Genomic DNA, 20,221 nt, shown 5'->3' on the forward strand with positions numbered 1-20,221 from the left:
AGTAACAGACCTATAATCACCAGTACTCCAACCTAGAGTTAGAGCTCAAAATACTCTCCAGGATCAAAATCTAAAATTGCAATGCTGGGCGTTATACACATTTCAGGTAGAGACGCTATTAAAATGTCGCATCTCATGACATTTAACAGAAATCCAAGTTTAAAAATAAACCTACAGAGCAGTTAGTTGCATGAAAATTTCACACGTGACCCGTTACACATTATCAAAGCAACAGTAACAGTAGTGAGAGTGACCCAACTGGTTTGATTTCCATGAGTCCCAGCCCAGAAAAACATTCATAAAATGAGCAACCAATAACTATCAACCTTTGGGAAAAGTTACTTTCATCCATTTGCCTTCACCTGCCAACTTTACCATAAACAGTCCAATATTTTCATAGTGAAAGTAAAGGATTTGAAAGCCCGGATCTGTGCAGTACAGCACATTACACAATGTTCATCCAGCTATCTGCAATAAGGAAGTTGCAAAAAAAAAACAAATCCATCATAGTCAGATCTCGAAAAGAACCCCTGGAAAAAGGATGCAGTGCCTGTTTTCTATCATTAGATGTCCCAATGCTGTAGAGGTGTTGTTCACCTGTGCTTTTGGGTTCTGGTCAAAGGACCTGAAATGTTAACCCTACCTTCCTCTCTCTACAGGTGCCGCCTGAGTTGCTGAGTGCTTCCAGCATTTTCTGTTTTTATGTTCACCCATACTGTTGTGCTCAATTGTTTTTTCCTTTCCCCATTTGCCCCTCATTTCTTGAAGCCCAGCAACTCATAATGGAGACAGGCAGCCAGCAGCCTTCTTCATGCGTGGGTGTAGACAGTGAGAGTCAGTTGGATTGTGGGGCAATCACAACCAAACTCTATTTTCTCTTTACTTAATATACATAACTGTGCACTTCCAGTACAGGCAGAAAGCCGAGCGAATTCACCTCCTCAGTACAGGGAGGCCAAAGCCAATTGCACTTCCTCCATCACCTCCCCAGCTGAAATTGACTGGTGAGTGCAGGCCAGGGGCCAGTAATGGGATCTTCCTGGTCTGAATAGCTCAGTACCACATCAAGAGATGAGCGTACCTACTCAGTCAGGGGCTGTTTCCCGATCTGACTAATTTTTTTCAACATTATTCATGAAAGTAACCTAAGGTGTAATCATTTTCCACATTAGAAATGCTGCCCAAAACTTGTAACATTCTCCACTATGGCGAGCTGAAAAGTATTTGCATGGTACTCACTCGGTCCTTATCGTCAGCAACATCACAAAGGATGTCATCAAGATCCAAAATGCCGCCATCGCTATGCTCCAAACGATGCACTTGTACCCAGTAACCTGGATCCTAATGGGTGAGAAAAGAAAGAGATTTTAGTCGCAGAAGTTGACTGGAGAAAAGCCCCAACAGTAAAGTGAGCTTCTGCTATTACTTTAGCAACCAAAAAAGTGACAAGATTGAAATGAGAGCAAGAGTGTCTCCATCTAAGAGTCCAATCTCATCAGAAAACCCTTTCACTGCAAGCTGCCTGAAAACAAAAATCACGAATTGTTGGTTACTTTTGTGTTGAGATCAACTGCAATTCTGTGGAACATATATTTTTAAATTAAGAGATGGGTTCACTTGCCAAAGGCATGACTCAAACAGATGGAAGTATATTTTCCTAATCAAGATGATGCCACCAGTGCACAATGAACAAATGGAGTTATGATAGTCAAAAATTAACAAGAAGTTGACACTAGCAGATAAAACACTGTACAAATTCATATCCACTTCCTGAAAATAGCAAAGTTCAGGTAAAATTTACCAAAAAAAGTGTGAAATGTTAAATATGAACAAGTTCATTGGCTGTGAAGTGTTTTGGGATGTCCTAATATCATGAAAGGCACGATATAAATTCAAGTTTTTTCTTTTACTGGAAACTGTCAAATTGATTCAGTTGGTGCCACTTTTGCTTCTGGTTCGTTAGATTGAGCGCATAATTTAAGTCAACACCCCAGTGCGGGGCCAAGTATCAGTGGTGTCATCCATTTGGTGAGATATTAAACCAAGACTGCCTTGGTTTCAGGTAAATGCTGAAAGTTGGGCCTCCTTCAATGGAACGTATTTAATCAGAGAATAAACAGTGAAGTGCTTCTGATCCGCGTGCCAACCCTTAACAACATGCGCAAGATACTGAAACCACCGTGCTTCACAAGGAAATTCAAAATACACAGGTAGCAGCTCAAGATGCTAGCTTCCGAAAAAAAACTACCCCCTCACACCAGCTACACTGAAGTTTGAGCAGAAATCGAAATGGAGGTCAATGACGCAGAGTTTATGTACTCAAGCCACTGATGTCTGGTCTCCAACCTTGGGTTCCCTGACTCTATAATGGGCAGAAATCCAGGGGCAAAGAGCAGAGATTAGCATTTGGAGTGCAAATGCACTAACAAGATGAATCATTTCAAAAACTCACATACTGTACAAATCAACACCTTCACCCACCTTGAAGGGGCTTATTAAATTGGCGTACAGGGAAATATATTCCTATATGCCCATACAGGGAAATGGCAATACCAACAGACTGTGGTGCTCTTAAAATCATCCATGAAAAAAACACATTTAATATGCTACAAATGTTTCTTTTTCAGAGTGTTGGGATCATTTTCATTCCTACAATGTCTAGCAGCACAGGTAAACAAATATAACCAACTCCTACAGCTTAAATATATAACTGTACTATTGTAGTAAATCAATCAACAACTTCATTGTTTGATGTAAATTAACACCAAAGCTCATACTTCCTCTTTTCTCTCTCAACCAAGTATTGTCTGGAATTTCTAGAAAGCTCTTTGGTTTCAACAGAACTCTACACTGAGAATTATATGACATGGGTTTCATTTTAAAATGTATTACATGCTGAAGGGCATTTCGGCTAATTATACCGTACCCCATTTCAATCTATGACAGCATTCACTGTCCATGTCAAGCTGCACTATAATATTTACATATAAATGACTCCGCGATAAGCTGCTTGGTATCCGCCTACAGGGTAGATTCTAGTGGGTACTGTCCACCTAGCAAGGCATTTGCTTTACTGACAAATACTTAACCCCTTTTTATATTAAAAAAAACTGATCTGTGTCGTAAAAATTTCTGCACAGACCCGATATAACACTGTACAAGGGGCTTTAAAACAGGGCTAAGAATATTGATCAAGAACCAAGTACAAACATTTCTTGAGCAATAGAAAATAATATGAAATGATGTCTTGATGCATTCACAACCATTTCGCAACAATTTTCACCCCTACAGAAGCGTACTTGCACTTCACAGTAAATAACTTGAGTTGTTTATCAGTGAAACAAAAACATTCTTACTATAAAAATATGAAGCTTTAGAGCAGCTGCTTTTGTTTTCATAAGGATCAAGGAAATATGCTCAAGTCAGCGATCGCAGGCTACCCAATACCCAAAGCTATTCTGACTTTGCAGGAATGGGCTCAGGCAACATATTGCAGTTCAATCAGCAACTGCTTCACTCATATGGCAAATATTAGAGAAGGATCTTCGGCAACAATACATCTCTACAAGTCCACTATTTTTTTTCCATTCTGTCTTACACATGCAATTCATCTGTAAGCAGTATTTAAACACTTCTCTGTCCCTGCTCTTTGCGCTCCACTGCCCCCCCCCCACCCCATTATGTTTACATTCTAGTCCTTGATAAAAAAAAATCATATTTGGTTTCCAGAGGATATTTAACTGAGAATGCAATCTCTCTAAGGAGGGTTTATACAGGGGGTTGGGCCAGATTCAGTTCATGTGGCAGACAGTATTAAATTGCCAGGCTGACACGTTTTCTCTTCTGACATAAAACAACACAATATTCATCATTATTTCTGGCCGACAAGACATGAATCTCCTATTTGCATCTCAAGACAAGAGGTGAGAATATTTAGTTCATAATACAACTAGGAGAAAATTACAGGTCTCCTTTAATGCCATTCAGCTGAAAATACACAAGAAATGAAGCTCAAAATTAAAAATGCAAGAAGTGTGTCATGTTGACTGCACATATTTACCAGTTTTTAATCCAACACACTGCTATTACTGTTTCAGCAATAGAGAGAAAAAAAATGGAGAGGACAATCTGATCAAAAGAAACCTGATTTATACAAATGATGGTAAATATTCAATGAATAAGAATGGTCTTTATTTGTTGAATTTAGTCTAATCTGAACATACAAATGCAGTCTCCAAGGAAAAGTCACCTTGAATCATAGAATGGTTATGGCACAGGAGGCAATTCGGCCCATCGCGCCTGCGCCAGCTCCCTGCAAGAACAATCCAGCTGGTCCCACTTCCCCGATCTCTCCCCGTAGCCCTACAAATTTTTCTCTTTCAGGTACCTATCCAACTCCTTTTTGAAAGCCATATTTGACCCTGCTTCCATCTCCCTTCCAGGCAGTGTATTCCAGGTCCTAACCACTCGCTGCGTAAAAAAGTTTTTCCTCATGTCACCTTTGGTTCCTTTGCCAATCACCTTAAACCTGTGTTCTCTGGTTCTTGACCCTTCCGCCAATGGGAACAGTTTTTCTTCATTTACTTTGTCTAGACCCTTCATGATTTTGAACACCTCTATCAAATCTCCTCTCAACCTGCTCTGCTCTACGGAGAACAATCCCAGCTTTTCCAATCTATCCATGTAATTGAGGTCCCTCATCCCTGGAACCATTCGAGTAAATTCTGCACCCTCTCTAAGGCCTTCACATCCTTCCTAAAGAGCGGTGCCCAGAATTGGACACAACACTCCAATTGTGGCCGAACTAGTGTTTTATAAAGGTTCAACATAACATCCTCGCTTTTGTACTCTATGCCTCCATTTATAAAGCCTGGGATCCCGTATGCTTTCTTAACCGCTTTCCCAACCTGTCCTGCCGCCTTCGACGACCTGTGTACATATACCCCTAGATCTCTTGGTTCCTGTACTCCCTTTAGAATTGTACCTTTTAGTTTATACTGTCTCTGCTTGTTCCTCCTACCAAAACGTATCACCTCACACTTCTCAGCATTAAATTTCATCTGCCATGTGTCTGCCCATTCCGCCAGCCTGTCTATATCCTCTTGAAGTCTATCACTATCCTCCTCACTGTTTACTGCACTTCCAAGTTTTGTGTCATCTGCAAATTTTGAAATTGTACCCTGTACACCCAAGTCCAAGTCATTAATATATATCAAGAAAAGCAGTGGTCCCAGCACCGACCCCTGGGGAACACCACTGCATTCCTTCCTCCAGTCTGAAAAACAGCCGTTCACCACTACTCTCTATTTCCTGTCAATTAGCCAATTTTGTTTCCATGTTGCCACTGCCCCTTTTATTCCATGGGCTTCAATTTTATTGACAAGCCTATTATGTGGCACTTTATCAAAATCTTTTTGGAAGTCCATATATACATCAACCAGATTGCCCTCATCGCCCCTCTCTGTTATCTTGTCAAAAAACTCAATCAAGTTGGTTAAAACAATTTGCCTTTAACAAATCCGTGTTGCCCTTCCCTTATTAATCCACACTTGTCCAAGTGACTATTAATTTTGTCCCGGATTATTGTTCCGAAAAGCTTCCCCACCACCGAGGTTAAAATGACTGGGCCTCATTTTGTACCTGCTCCGATGCTCCGCCCCCCCAGGTCTATCGCAGGTCCACGCTCGCTCTGGACTCCGGATTCCCGATAGTCAGGGCATAGTCACTAAGAATCACACACCATAAAGAACCAATAATACTCCATTCCCCCACCCCACCCAGCTGTATGCTTCCTTTGAAATTTGTTCTCATGACGTGGGCAACACTGACAAGGCCGCATTTATTACCCATCGCTAAGTAATTCTTTGTACAACTGAATGGCTTATTAGGTCGTTTCCGAGTGCCTCATCGTCAACCAAGTAATATGGGACTGCACTCAAGTGTGGGCTAGACCATGTAGAAGTGACAGGCTCCCTTTGCTGAACAATGTCAGTGAACCATCTGGTTATCGAACCGGTTGGGTTTTTCATGACAATCCAGCAGCTGTCATGCTAATTACAAATTGCCCACAAATTACCAGATTTATTGAATTCAATTGACATTTGAAGTCAGACCTCTATTACTAGTCCAGTACCATAGCCACACACCAACTGGACCCAATCTTGGACAGATGGTTCGAAAGTAATGCAACAATTGTGAAATCGAGGCTAATTGTGGACAGGTCAAGTTGGCCATTATTGACGTACACGTGAAAGTTAATTCCATGTTTACCAATAATGTTGTCAAGCACAACTTATAGATGAGCAGAACGAGGGAGCCAAGGATGGAAGTATGGGGCACATCAGAGGCGACAGTGCAGGTTAGGGAGCAGAAGATGTTGCAAAAGATATGCTGGAATCAAAACAGATAGTAATGGAACCATGAGAGAGTAGTCCAACAGAGTTGGACCATAGAGGAGAGATGATGAGGGTGGTGGGCTCAACCATGTTGAAGAAAATATCAACTTGCATTTATACAGCGCCTTTAACATAACAAAACATTAACCACACTGATGTCAACAAGGACGTGGAACAATAACAAAATACTGTCATATAGAATGTCGCTAGTGACTTTAAACAGGCAAGAAGTCAAATTGAAGGGATTCAAACAGAGTTGGCAGGAGCTGGGCACTAATGGCACACTGCAGAACCTGTGTGAGGAGGGAAAAGCTCAAGACAGGAAGATAGTTCGACAGTGTGGAAGCACTGAGGTTCAGCTTTTTACAGAGCGGAGTGATTATGACAATTTTTGAACTGGGGAAACAATGCTCGAGTAGAGTAAGCCATTGATATCATATCTGCAGTGGGTATTTTTCTCCATATGAACCAATCAGTTGAATCCCATTCACCTGCTCATTCCCCAGTCCTTTCAATATTCGTCTTTTTCAAATAATCATTTAATATCCCTTTAAAAGTTACGCATTCTGCTTGTGACAGAGGATTCCACATTCCAGCTAGTCTCTGTGTAAATAATTATTTTTCCAGCCTTCCCTTTAATTCTTCACGATTATCTTAAATTTACACCCTCTCGCAACTGTCTTGCTGACAAGCGAAAATGATCCATCCCAATTTACTTTCTCACAATCCTTCAGAATTGTAAAGGCCTGGACACACAAGTTGGCACAGAATATTGTTAAATTAATGCATTTTGGGAGAATCACTCCTACGAACAGTCACTCCCACCACGGATCTGGCACTCACTGTCTCTTGAAGCCAAGGTTGTTTGCAAGATAGCTTTCCAACAACTGAAGCCATCACTGAGCTTGGCACAAGCTTCACATCTTTTGAAATCTTATAATGTTAGAAGGCCGTGCCAGCAAATGTGGTGCATGTCAATTATTGGCAAGGACCCAGAAGGACAATGAATGAAAATCTTAAGAGCTGGCATCAACTGGAGGCTTAAGGTGAATGGACCGTAACTGAACCTAAGTGGGTGGCCTGAAGACTGCTCAGGACAAATACCAAGCAAGTCAACACTGAAACTTATGCAAACCAATCGTCAAATTTAGAAACTTTTTTTAAAAAAAAGTGTTAAGCAAAACATTGCCAACATTGTCACCTGTGGAAATCAAACTTCCTACAATGACAACAGCTAAAACATGGCATGCAATTCTTGGACAATGCTCTTGGTTCAGTTGCTGGAGACAATAGGTATTTGGCAAGGTAGACCAGACAGTCTCAGGTTCAATCCCCAGTCTGTGCTGAGATACCAAATCACGTGAGGAGTTGCAATAAGTGTGCTAAAACAGCCTCAAAGCCCAAGGCCTAGGTATGGCAAATATCAGCCCAAGTTCCTGTTCCTGATCAATATCAAATATCTGACCGGAAAGTCTGGCCTGCGGACAGCAGGTGAGGCAACGTCGGGCTCGACCTTGGTGCCCTCCCCAGTGGAATAATCCGCCCACAACTCACCGTCTCGGCTCACAGATAAAGAATGGTCACTTCGCTGAAGGGAGAGGAGAAAAGGGGCAAAAAAAATACACCACACCGTCTTCAGGCAACTTCGCCCATGTAGATGTTGAATTATTTTCTTCTGATGGGCACTGGTTGCAGAAAAAGTGATTTCGCTGCAACAATTGTTTTGTTCCTTCAACTGGGAGAGATTTTGGTCTCTCTCAATTGATACATTAGGAAGGGCAAGCTTCTTATAGGAAATAAATATTTAACTGCTTTCTCTCCTCGAGTAGGCATCACAGTGTTTGAGGACCATTGAGATCTGCCTAATATATTTATATGCAACACATTTTATGTATAAATATTTGTGTTCAACGCTTAACATACAAAAATATCATGCAGGGAAAGCTATCCTAACAATTCCTGTATTAGCCGTAGTTTGGAGTCGAAGCCAAAATGCTTCTCAAAAGAAATTCACACGATCACAGTTGAATGCACGTAACCTTTGTTCGAATGCAAGCATCTGTTCAAAGGTAAAATAAACCGTATAAAGTTACCAGCTCTGCTCTTGGCATTTGAACAACTGCCTCAACTTATTTGATTAAAATGCTGCAAAGCCAGGAAGCTTGCCACCGATTATTATGTGACAGCAAGGATTCTTCCATCATTGACGCCTGACTCTTCATTAGGTGTCTCTTTATTAAGTGACACCCAACACTATGAAAACTATTAACCACACACATGACTACTTTCACATCATTTAACAAGGCATTGCTGCTTTGCGAGGATATAGCTCTACTCTAAATAAGGCTAATTTCCAACAGTGCCATGCAAATTAGTGGGAAGGGCGGGGAGGGGGCGGGGTAGAATGAGGGAGATGCTAAATGTGCCTCAGTCAATGGTAATAATGAACTATTCAAATATTGAAGACTACTGCCATTAAATAGAATGATGAAGAGTAAAGCACTTCAGACACCGGCTCATCCTCGTATCAGAGAATCCTCTAAATGTCACTGTCTGAAACTGCATGCATTTGCCAATCACGTTTATGTCTGCAGAAGAAAATGAAGGCTAAAAGAAAGTCAATAAAAACCTTATTTGCATCAGAAAACAAATCAACCCAAGGGGGAAACACAGTAGTATAGTAGGCTCATAATTAGTTGCTTCAGTGGAACTGATTATTTTAGTATGGTCATTTCTTTTCATGCATGACCATTTAAATTCTATACAGACTGCAGCATACAAATCTCACCAAGTTGTAGATGTAGTATGCGGTACATGAAACTAAGCCAGTGTATGGTTATTACCAGTCTTGTTTATGTGTGCTCTCTCTGGGACATTTCTAGTCAGCATACTAATGAGTGAGGCATGAGGCAATTGCAAAAACATGCCCCAGTGCTTTACCAACTCTTCCCTCCCAAACTTTACAGCAAAATAAAATGACACTTTCATATTCACCCACATACTGATACGATATCCCCATAGGTAGTTGGATGTTTTGCAGCAGTATCTATGGCCTTCTGCAAGAACTAAAGCAGTAACATTTCCTGTACCGCATAAAATGAATGTCATCTCCGCTAAGTATCTTTCCTATTCACAGAAAACACATTGAAAACAGACTTAATTTTGAAGAGGAATAAATTTCACAGCAATGTCACCAGAATCATTCTATAATCTGTATATCAAGAAAGTTTGTGCCGGCCCCCCCGGTTCCTTCTGGCCCGCAGACTTCCCATGAATATTTGAGTTAGGAATGCCCAGGGAAAAATCTCCAAGAAAGACGGAGCCTATTTTTGAGCAGGTGCACTGAATCGGAGGAACGAGTTGGAGACGGTTCCAGTCGTGGAGACTGGCAAATCCAAAAAAAGTGTATATGGAGTAGAAGTCAGCAGTCGCTAATCTGGAATCGCAGCAGCAGGTTGAACCAATGGATGGGGATCAGAAGGACGACGATGCATGATTTGGTAGAAGCACAGCTAATTAATAACACCAGCCAATTATCACATTCTTTACTGATTGCGGTCAACAGCTCGCTGACATGTACGCACTTTCAAAAAGGCATTTTTCAGATTCACAGACCCACTAGATAAAACCCCTGTTGTATTTGCATCCAGCAGCTAATTTTAATTCCTTAACTTAAAAGAGACAATGCAATATCAATGTCCTACACAACAACAGAATACAAGATGAAGAATCATGGAATACAATTTTTATGCTCTTTGTGGTGCTGATCAAAATGGATACGCAATGTGGATTCACCCAAATCCAAGGATACAAATTGAGGTATGCTCTATTTTCAAACAGCAGGCTCATAAGTGGAGCTGGTACAGTAGTGGGTGCTCTTCTGAGTTTGGGGAAAAGGCATGCAGTTGGAACAGAATAGAGGAGCTTTACTCTGCATCTGGTTACATTATACCTGACCTGGGAATGCTTAATGCTTACAGTTACTTGAAATGGGAAGTGTTCCATTCCAAGTGCTAATATCCCTCAGGCTGATGAGCATAAAAGTTTAGGAAATAAATAAAACTATGTGGGACTGAGGGGTGCACGGGTTAAATACCTTTCACCTCGAGGAACAAGGTTATTTCCAGTCCAGTCTGGTGACATTAAAGTCTCTGCTACCTACGAGAGCAGTCTCAAACCAGTTCTCAGTGAGCGTGGACCCTCAACATACTGGCCCAATGTAACACTAATTGGCAATCTTAATCAGAATTTTTCAGTTCCCCACAATGACAAACTTAATGATTTCCTGGAGTGAAATTGCCACTGAAGCACACTCAACCTCAGCCAAATTACATAACCCATGCAGTTCAACCTATCAACCACTGATATACAATGGGCAAGCAGAAAATACATGTGAACTACCACTTTATGTAATCAATCAGGGCTGTACAATCCAGGCCATTCAGCAAAGCTCACCACCAAAATTTACCATGTATACTATGAATGTAATGTATGTCATGCATTGGAATCATAGTAACGAATATAAAAAAGTGTTAAACCATTTATATTTGCTTATACGCAATAACCCAAATACATAAATCATGGAGAGGTCGGGTGAGCATGGGAATTCATGTAAGCTTACACAAGGTAAAGTAGGAAAGGGCAAATACAAAGTTCTGCGTCAAGGGTAAGGTGAGCATTATTTGTAGTTCTGACGAAAGGTCTTCGACCTGAAATGTTAACTCTGTTTCTTTCTCCACAGATGCTGCCTGACTTGCTGAGCTTTTCCAGCATTTTCTGTTTTTTATTTCAGATTTCCAGCATCCATAGTATTTTGCTTTTGATTGTTTGTATTAGGTTCATTTTCAAAATAACCAGGTCGAGTGCATATTGCAACAGGATGTTGATTTCAGGTTTAATTTATGTTGATCACTGGTGTCTGAATTGGAGATGGATGCAGTTGCCTGCTCACTGGCACGATCTGTTTGAAATGGAAGTACTTCATTGCAGGTCAAGCTTGTTTGATATATTATTCAGAGCGATGACAAAAAATAAATCTTTAATAAATGACTGCTTCTAGACTGCATGTGGTTCATTTTTCTGTACTTTTATAATCTTCTCAATTTCTTATTCAATTCCTATTTAAATGATGTTTGGTTTCTGCATCAATGGCCACTTGTGGTAAAACATTCCATGTTTAAATAAACCTCTGTGGAAAAAAAAATCCTTTGAATTTTCCTTTTCATTCTTCTTGTGACCTGGAGTTTATGTTCCTTATTATCAATTCACGAACCCAGTGAGAACAAATTTGCGCTATTTACTCTCTCAAAGCCCGGAACATTCATCATTTAACAGATGGCAGATCTCAAATATGTACAGTGCAAGAGAGCAGACTTGAACCAATATATGTTTGGGTTACTTTGTTTACATTACTGTCGATTCTTTAACAGAATCTTTACCACCAATATTTGGCTTCTTCGAGTCAGGTTTGCTATCTACTTCACCTAAAGCAAATCAGCCCTCATGGAGCAAACCACAATTTTCCATCATGTTAACATTTGTCCTTCATTAACTCAGCCAATTATTTTTCTTCTGCCTGGAGGATGAAGTTCAAGACATTTTGTGTTTTCTCTGTAATTATGCCACATCCAATTCCATAACCTCATCTAAATATTTAGTAAATGATGATAGCCAAAATGACTTCGGGCAGGATTTTCCACAGAGTTGCTCCCACTCTGCTGATGTAACTTCATTGGCTGTGTAACAGAGAGCAGCAGAGCAGAAACAGCTCTGAGGAAACTCCTGGCCTTAATGTGGAAGTATTGAAAGTCCTAATTCTGAATGATGTTGAAACTGTACCTAAAAAACAGAAATTTGGAGTTAAAGTAATTTTAATGACATGTAAAACAAATAAATGTATGAATATGCTTCAAACTTCAAATCAGTAAAAAGCTTACTTTTGCAGTAGTGAAAAGAATCAATGGAGCATATCATGAAGCCTCAGGATAAAGTTTGAATCCACATTCCCCTTAATTTACATATATTTCAAGCTGCCCATATTAACAGGATTGCGAAGTAGGGTCTCAGTTTGCCGGGGCGGGGGGTGGGGGGGGGGGGGGAGGATTCATCAGAAGACAACATTAACAGTAGTCTGAGCCAATACAGCGAACCCGTTGTTTGTCATTTCTTGCAATTGACAGATCCACCATGTTGCACTTTCTTGTTCTGTTTTAATTTAATATTTGTTGCATTGGCATCTCCCTTTTTCCTCTACCAATATTATTTATTTATTCCACTTTTGTTGTCCATGGACTGCTCCTGTGTCTTTTCACCCCCTCTCTATTTGCACTTTCTTTTGTCCTTGCTAAATGACTGCATTATCTCACTAATGACACTTTATATCATCATACTGTTTTCTATTAGGCAAGTTTGCAACTCATTCAAGGCATTAACCGCTCTCTGTGATTGGTGTATCTGCTGACCCTCTACCCTTGTCCTTTTTTCAGTCTCTTAACCTGATGAAGGGGACAGAGCCCAAAACGTCATAACCTGTATTTTCTCTTTACACATACTGACTGGCCGGCTGTGTATTCCCAGCATTTTTTGTTTTTCTTTCATATTAACATGGTGTGGAGATGCCGGTGATGGACTGGGGTGGACAAATGTAAGGAATCGTACACCACCAGGTTATAGTCCAACAGTTTTATTTGAAAATCACAAGCTTTCGGAGATTATCTCCTTCGTCAGGTGAGTGATTGGAAGGTTCTTAAATCGCATATCTTGTATTAGGCTGGGAGACGATCACACCAATCAAAGGTGTCGTTGGTGGTCAGACAGGTTAGCTCACTCACCTGACGAAGGAGATAATCTCCGAAATCTTTCGGGTCTCTTTCTCTCTCTGGCTTTGTAATCTGACCCATTGTGTATTCAGTATACTGGGATGTACTGTTTTCCGTGGCTAACCTGTCTGAACACCAACGACACCTTTGATTGGTGTGATCGTGTCCCAGCCTCATCTAAGATATGCGATTTGAGAACCTTTCACTCACTCACCTGACGAAGGAGATAATCTCCTTGTGATTTTCAAATAAAACTGCTGGACTATAACCTGATGTGGAGATGCCGGTGATGGACTGGGGTTGACAATTGTAAACAATTTTACAACACCAAGTTATAGTCCAGCAATTTTATTTTAAATTCACAAGCTTTCGGAGGCTTCCCCCTTCGTCAGGTGAACGATGTGAAATGAGATCCTCGAAATGAAATCGCATTGTTGGACTATAACCTGGTGTTGTAAGATCCCTTACATTTCATATTAACAATTGTAAACAATTTTACAACACCAAGTTATAGTCCAACAAATTTATTTTAAATTCCACAAGCTTTCGGAGGCTTCCTCCTTCCTCAGGTGAATGGTGTGGAAATGAAATTTTCGAATCCTTCACATTTGAAAATCACAGAACAATGCCTGGTGATTACTGCCCGTTGCCAAGGCAATCACAGTGAGCAGACAGAAAGGTGTCACCTAAAAGGCCACCGAATATACAAACCCCCAAAAAAGAGAGAAGGAAGACAGTCAATGACCCGTTATATTAAAAACAGATAACATTTGTCCGCTGGTGGGGTTACGTGTAGTGTGACACGAACCCAAGATCCCGGTTGAGGCCGTCCTCATGGGTGCGGAACTTGGCTATCAATTTCTGCTCGACGATTTTGCGTTGTCGTGTGTCTCGAAGGCCGCCTTGGAGTACGCTTACCCGAAGATCGGTGGCTGAATGTCCATGACTGCTGAAGTGTTCCCCGACAGGGAGAGAACCCTCCTGTTTGGCGATTGTTGCGCGGTGTCCGTTCATCCGTTGTCGCAGCGTCTACGTGGTCTCGCCAATGTACCATGCTCTGGGGCATCCTTTCCTGCAACGTATGATGTAGACAACGTTGGCCGAGTCACAGGAGTATGAACCGTGCACCTGGTGGGTGGTGTCCTCTCGTGTGATGGTGGTATCTGTGTCGATGATCTGGCATGTCTTGCAGAGGTTACCGTGGCAGGGTTGTGTGGTGTCGTGGACGCTGTTCTCCTGAAAGCTGGGTAATTTGCTGCGAACGATGGTTTGTTTGAGGTTGGGTGGCTGTTTAAAGGCGAGTAATGGAGGTGTGGGGATGGCCATAGCGAGGTGTTCGTCATCACTGATGACATGTTGAAGGCTGCGGAGAACATGGCGTAGTTTCTCCGCTCCGGGGAAGTACTGGACGACGAAGGGTACTCTGTTGGTTGCGTCCCGTCTTCTGAGGAGGTCTACGCGATTTTTCGCTGTGGCCCGTTCGAGCAGGACTTCTTCACTGCACACGACAACGCAAAATCGTCGAGCAGAAATTGATAGCCAAGTTCCGCACCCATGAGGACGGCCTCAACCGGGATCTTGGGTTCGTGTCACACGACACGTAACCCCACCAGCGAACAAATGTTATCTGTTTTTAATATAACGGGTCACTGACTGTCTTCCTTCTCTCTCTCTCTCTCTCTCTCTCTCTTTTTTTGGGGGGTTGTATATTCGGTGGCCTTTTAGGTGACACCTTTCTGTCTGCTCACTGTGATTGCCTTGGCAACGAGCAGTAATCACCAGGCATTGTTCTGTGATTTTCAAATGTGAAGGATTCGAAAATTTCATTTCCACACCATTCACCTGAGGAAGGAGGAAGCCTCCGAAAGCTTGTGGAATTTAAAATAAATTTGTTGGACTATAACTTGGTGTTGTAAAATTGTTTACAATTGTCAACCCCAGTCCATCACCGGCATCTCCACATCTTCATATTAACAGATCTTGGTGTTCTGATTTAGGATTTATCCAACAATAAGGCCACCGAACTAAAAATCATGCCTTACCAACCCTTCAGAGCCCCACAACTCAAAGCATGAGAAACCAACATATAAATAAACAAGTGCAGATAGGATTGGGCTGGCTGAGCCTTGAGAACTCACCGCCAAAGCTCCTGGGCCACGTGGCCTAAGGACAACAGGTTGGAGCCCCTTCCCTTCTTCCACTCTCACCCTCATTGCCATCAGTGGCATTTAGTTAAAGAACAAATCTTGCACTTATATAGCATCTTTCACATATCTTTAGGATGTCCCAAAGCCCACCACAGCCAATGAATTACTTTTGAAATGTAATCACTGTTGTTCTGCAGGCAAACATGGCAGCCAATTTTCCACAGCAAGGCTCCACAAACTGCAATGAGATAAATGACAACTTAGGGTCCGAGACCGCCGATGCCTCAAATTTAAAATTCTTATCCTTGTGTTCAGATCCTCTCATGGCCTCGCCCTTCCCAACCTCGAAATTCCTCCTGTCCTACAGCCCCGTCCTGAACTCTCCATTCCTCTGATGCATCCACCCTGCTTTCACCTCACCACTGGCAGCCAGGCCTTCTACCAACCAGGTCCCGCACTCTGGAATTTCCTCCATGAACCACTATGCCTCTCTATCTCTCTCCCCCCCCCCCCTCCCTCCCCCACCGCCTTCAAGGCCTTTATTAAATCCCACCTCTGAGCAAGCTTTAAGTCGTCACCACCACCACCACCCCCCATCGCCTTCTTTGGTTCAGCAACCATTTTTTTCTGATTACGACTCTTTAAAGCGCCTTCGGACATTTTCCTCCATTAAAGGCACTGTACAGATCCAAGTTGTTAATCTGCTTTAGTGGTGTTGATTGAACATTGGCCTGAACACTGGGAAAACTCCCCTCCCCTTCTTTGAATAGTGCAATTGGATCTTTTATGTTCACTTGAACAGGCAAAGGGGCCTCCATTAAACATTTCATCAAAAGACAATCAGCACTCCTTTATGTATTCAAGTCCTGGAGTGGGGCTTGAACCCATGACCTTATGACTCAGAAGCGAGAATGTGAACCGTGAGCGAAGAATTTTTAACTGCTGACTTGCTCAATAATGTTTGCACAGAGAAGCAAGCAACATTTTCAGGATGGATTTTTTTTTCAAACTGCAGCTTCTGAAGTATCTTTTAAAGGGGATAGGGAAAAGAAGAATGAAGAAATGGAAGAAAGCAAGAAACTCAGATGCAAAGAATCCCTACAGTAAAGCCTGGAAACAGCAGGACTTCTATTAACCCCAATTACTTTTGATCTAACAAACCAGATTTGCAGTTGATTAAAAGGAATAACTGCAAACTAGTCAAGCAAGACAGAATGAGGGTCTACTGTACAAGCAGACTCAAGTTGTAAGGAGTACCTTTACAAAGATCAGTTACTACCTAGCCCAGACCAGAGAAATGAACTGATTTGTCTAACTTTTAAGGATGTTTAATCTGTTACAGTGTAATCTTTACTCACTTACATAGAATGTACAGCACAGAAACAGGCCATTCGGCCCAACAGGATGCATCGCAGCAACTCGCCAAGGCTTCTTCAACAGCACCTCCCAAACCCGCAACCTCTACCACCTAGAAGGACAAGAGCAGCAGGCACATGGGAACAACACCACCTGCACGTTCCCCTCCAAGTCACACACCATCCCGACTTGGAAATATATCGCCGTTCCTTCATCGTCGCTGGGTCAAAATCCTGGAACTCCCTTCCCAACAGCACTATGGGAGAACCTTCACCACACGGACTGCAGCGGTTTAAGAAGACAGCTCACCACCACCTTCGCAAGGGCAATTAGGGAGGGGCAATAAATGCTGGCCTCGCCAGCAATGCCCACATCTCATGAACAAATAAAGAACAGGTCCATGCTGGTGCTTATGCTCCAAATATGCTGCCTCCCACCCTTCTTCATCTAACTCCATCAACATATCCTTCTGTTCCTTTCTCCCTTATGTGTTTATCTAGCTTCAACTTAAATGCATCTATGCTATTCGCCTCAACAACTACTTGTGGTAGCAAGTTCCACATTCTAACCACTCTCTCGGTAAAGAAGTTTCTCCTGAATTTCCTATTGGATTTATTACTCACTATCTTATATTTATGGCCCGAGTTCTGGTCTCTCCCTCAAGTGGAAACATCTTCTCTACGTCAACCATATCAAACCCTTTCATAATCTTAAAAGACCACTATCAACTCACCCCCTCAGTCTTCACTTTTCTAGAAAAAGAGCCCCAGCCTGCTCAATCTTTCCTGATACAGAAAACCTCTCAGTTCTGGTATCCTCCTTGCAAATCTTTTTTGCACCTTCTCCAGTGACTTTATATCCTTTCTATAATATGGAGACCAGAACTGCTCACAGTACTCCAAGGTTCTATACAAATCTGACACAACTTCCCTGCTTTTCCATTCCATCCCCCCAGAAATGAACCCCAGTACTTTGTTTGCTTTTTTCTTAAATGGCCTGATTAACCTGTATCGCTACTTTTAGTGATTTGTGTATCTGTACCCCCGGATCCCTCTGCTCCTCTACCCCATTTAGACTCTTATTTTCCAAGGAGTATGTGGCCTCCTTATTCTTCCTACCAAAATGTAACACCTTACATTTGTGTGTATCGAATTTCATTTACCAATTACACGGCGATTCTGCAAGTTTATTAACGTCCTCCTCAGTATTAACTACACCCTCGAATTTGGAATCATCCGCCAATTTTGAAATTATACTTCCAGTTCGAGTGTTCAAATTATTTATATAAATGGCGAACAACAGTGGTCCCAGCACCGATCCTTGTGGAACACTGCTTCCCATCTTTTTCCAGTCTGAATAACTACCTTTAACCCTGACTCTCTGCTTTCTGTTTTGTAGTCAGCTTGCTATCCATTCTGCTACTTACCCCAACTCCACATTCTCTGACCTTAGTCATGAGTCTACTATGCAGTACCTTATCGGAGGCCTTTTGAAAATCCAAATATATCACATACACAGCATTACCCTTGACTAACCTTTCTGTTACTTCTTCAAAGAATTCAACAAGGTTGGTCAAGCATGACCTTCCCTTTTGAAGTCCATGCTGACTATTCGTTATTATATTTTCAGTTTCTAGATGTTTTTCGACTGCATCTGAGTCAGGATTCCATTACCTTTCCTACCACCGACGTTAAGCTAACTTTAGTTCCCCGGACTGGTACAATCTCCCTTTTTAAATATAGGAATCACATTGGCTGTTCGCACTATTCCCTTTTCTAATGAATTTTTATATATATGCAATAGTGCCTCTGCTATCTCTTCCCTAACTTCTTTTAATATGCCTAGATGCAATCCTTCTGGATCAGAGGTTGATTAGTTTATCAATAATCTCTCCCCTTTCTGTCTTAAATGCCTTTATATCCTCTTTGATCTCTTCTTCTGATGTCATGCACACCATGTTAATTTCACTGGTAAATACTGAGTCAAAACACTCTTATCATTGACGCTTTATAAGGATTCCAAAATCACTTATTTCCAATTTACTATACTTCAAAACCCTTCACTACAATCAAATAAAACCCACATTTTTGTTCGTCCACTTATGTTATTTGTCCGGCCTCCCAGAAATGTCTGCTCCTCCATTTCTGGCCTCTTGCATACCTACCTCCTTCAGCCCACCATTGGTAGTCATACCTTCAGTAGTCGAGGCACCACGCTCTGGAAATCCCTCCATAAACCCATCCATCCACCTATCCTCCTCAAAATCTACCTCTTTGATCAAGCTGTTGGTCACCCCTCCTAATATCTTAGGCTCATCGCGGCTCTGTGAAGTGCCTTGGACGATCTTCTATATTTAAGGCACTGTATAAATGCAAGTTGTTGTCATGCCAACAAAATTTATCCTTTTGAAATGGACAGTATACCTGCTGAGTGGGCTGCCTAGAAAAAGAGCGCACAGACGGGGCCCCAGTTTAACATACCATCTGAAAGACAGCACTTCTGACAGTGCATCACTCCCTCAGTATTGCACTGAAATGATGACTATAAATTGTATGCTGAAATCTGTGGAGTGGGGCCTGAACCCAAGCCCATCCAACTCAGAGGCGAGTGTGCTGCTTCTGGACCAAGGCCGGCACCTGAATTCATCGAATTTAAAATTCTCAACCTCCTGTTTAACTCCCTTCATGGCCTCACCCCTCCCATCTCTGGTACCTCCTCCAGCCCGACAGCCCCCGCCCTCCAGAACGCTGCGTTCCTCCGACACTGGCCTCTTGTGCAGCCCCCTCCCTTAGCCCAACCACAGTGAAATTCCGTCTCGAAACTTCTCAGCCTCTCAACCTCCCTCTACTCCTTTAAAACCTTCCTTAAAACCCACCTCTTGGTCACCTATCCTATCATATTTTTTGCTCAGCATCTATTTTTGTCTGATTACGCCTCTGTGAAGCACCTTGAGACTTTTTTTTTACTTTAAAGGCCCTATATAAATGCAAGTTGTTGTTTTCATGCCTTTCAAGACAAACCATTTTACTTCAGAAAAATACATTTTGAATTTTGAAAGTTACATCAAAAATACAGCACAGAAACAGGCCATTCGGCCCCACGTGTCTATGCCGGCATTTATGAATCTTACTTCATCTAATCCGATCAGGATACCCTTCTGCTCCTTTCTCCCTCATGTGCTTATCTAGCTTCCCCTGAAATGTATCTATGCTATTTGCCTCAACTACTCCTTGTGGTAGCGTGTTTCACATTCTTACCACTCTTCGGGTAAAGAGGTTTCTCATGAATTCCCTATTGGATTTATCAGTGACTATTACATAGTTATGACCTCTAGTTTTGGACTCCCCAACAAATGGAAACATTATCTCCACGTCTTCACTACCATTAACGTAAAGACCTCTATCAGGTCACCCCTCAGCCTTCTCTTTTCTAGAGAAAAGAGCCTCAGATAAGGATATCCTCTCAGTTCTAGTATCATCCTTGTGAATCTTTTTTGCAAGTTCTA

The 20,221-nt window shown here is 41.9% G+C and overlaps 1 protein-coding gene across 4 annotated transcripts in view; it reads right to left on the reverse strand.

Moving 5' to 3' along the window:
* LOC137344561 (partitioning defective 3 homolog) overlaps nucleotides 1-20,221 on the reverse strand; it is a 735,052-nt gene that overhangs the window by 595,921 nt on the left and 118,910 nt on the right. For all 4 annotated transcript variants that reach the window (XM_068007624.1, XM_068007617.1, XM_068007634.1 and 1 more), the window contains exon 2: nucleotides 1,240-1,341. In XM_068007624.1, the coding sequence (XP_067863725.1) occupies nucleotides 1,240-1,341 (102 nt within the window). The remainder of the gene's footprint in view (nucleotides 1-1,239; nucleotides 1,342-20,221) is intronic.

The sequence above is a fragment of the Heptranchias perlo genome, chromosome 2 (genome assembly GCF_035084215.1).
Source record: "Heptranchias perlo isolate sHepPer1 chromosome 2, sHepPer1.hap1, whole genome shotgun sequence".
NCBI classification, from domain to species: domain Eukaryota; kingdom Metazoa; phylum Chordata; class Chondrichthyes; order Hexanchiformes; family Hexanchidae; genus Heptranchias; species Heptranchias perlo.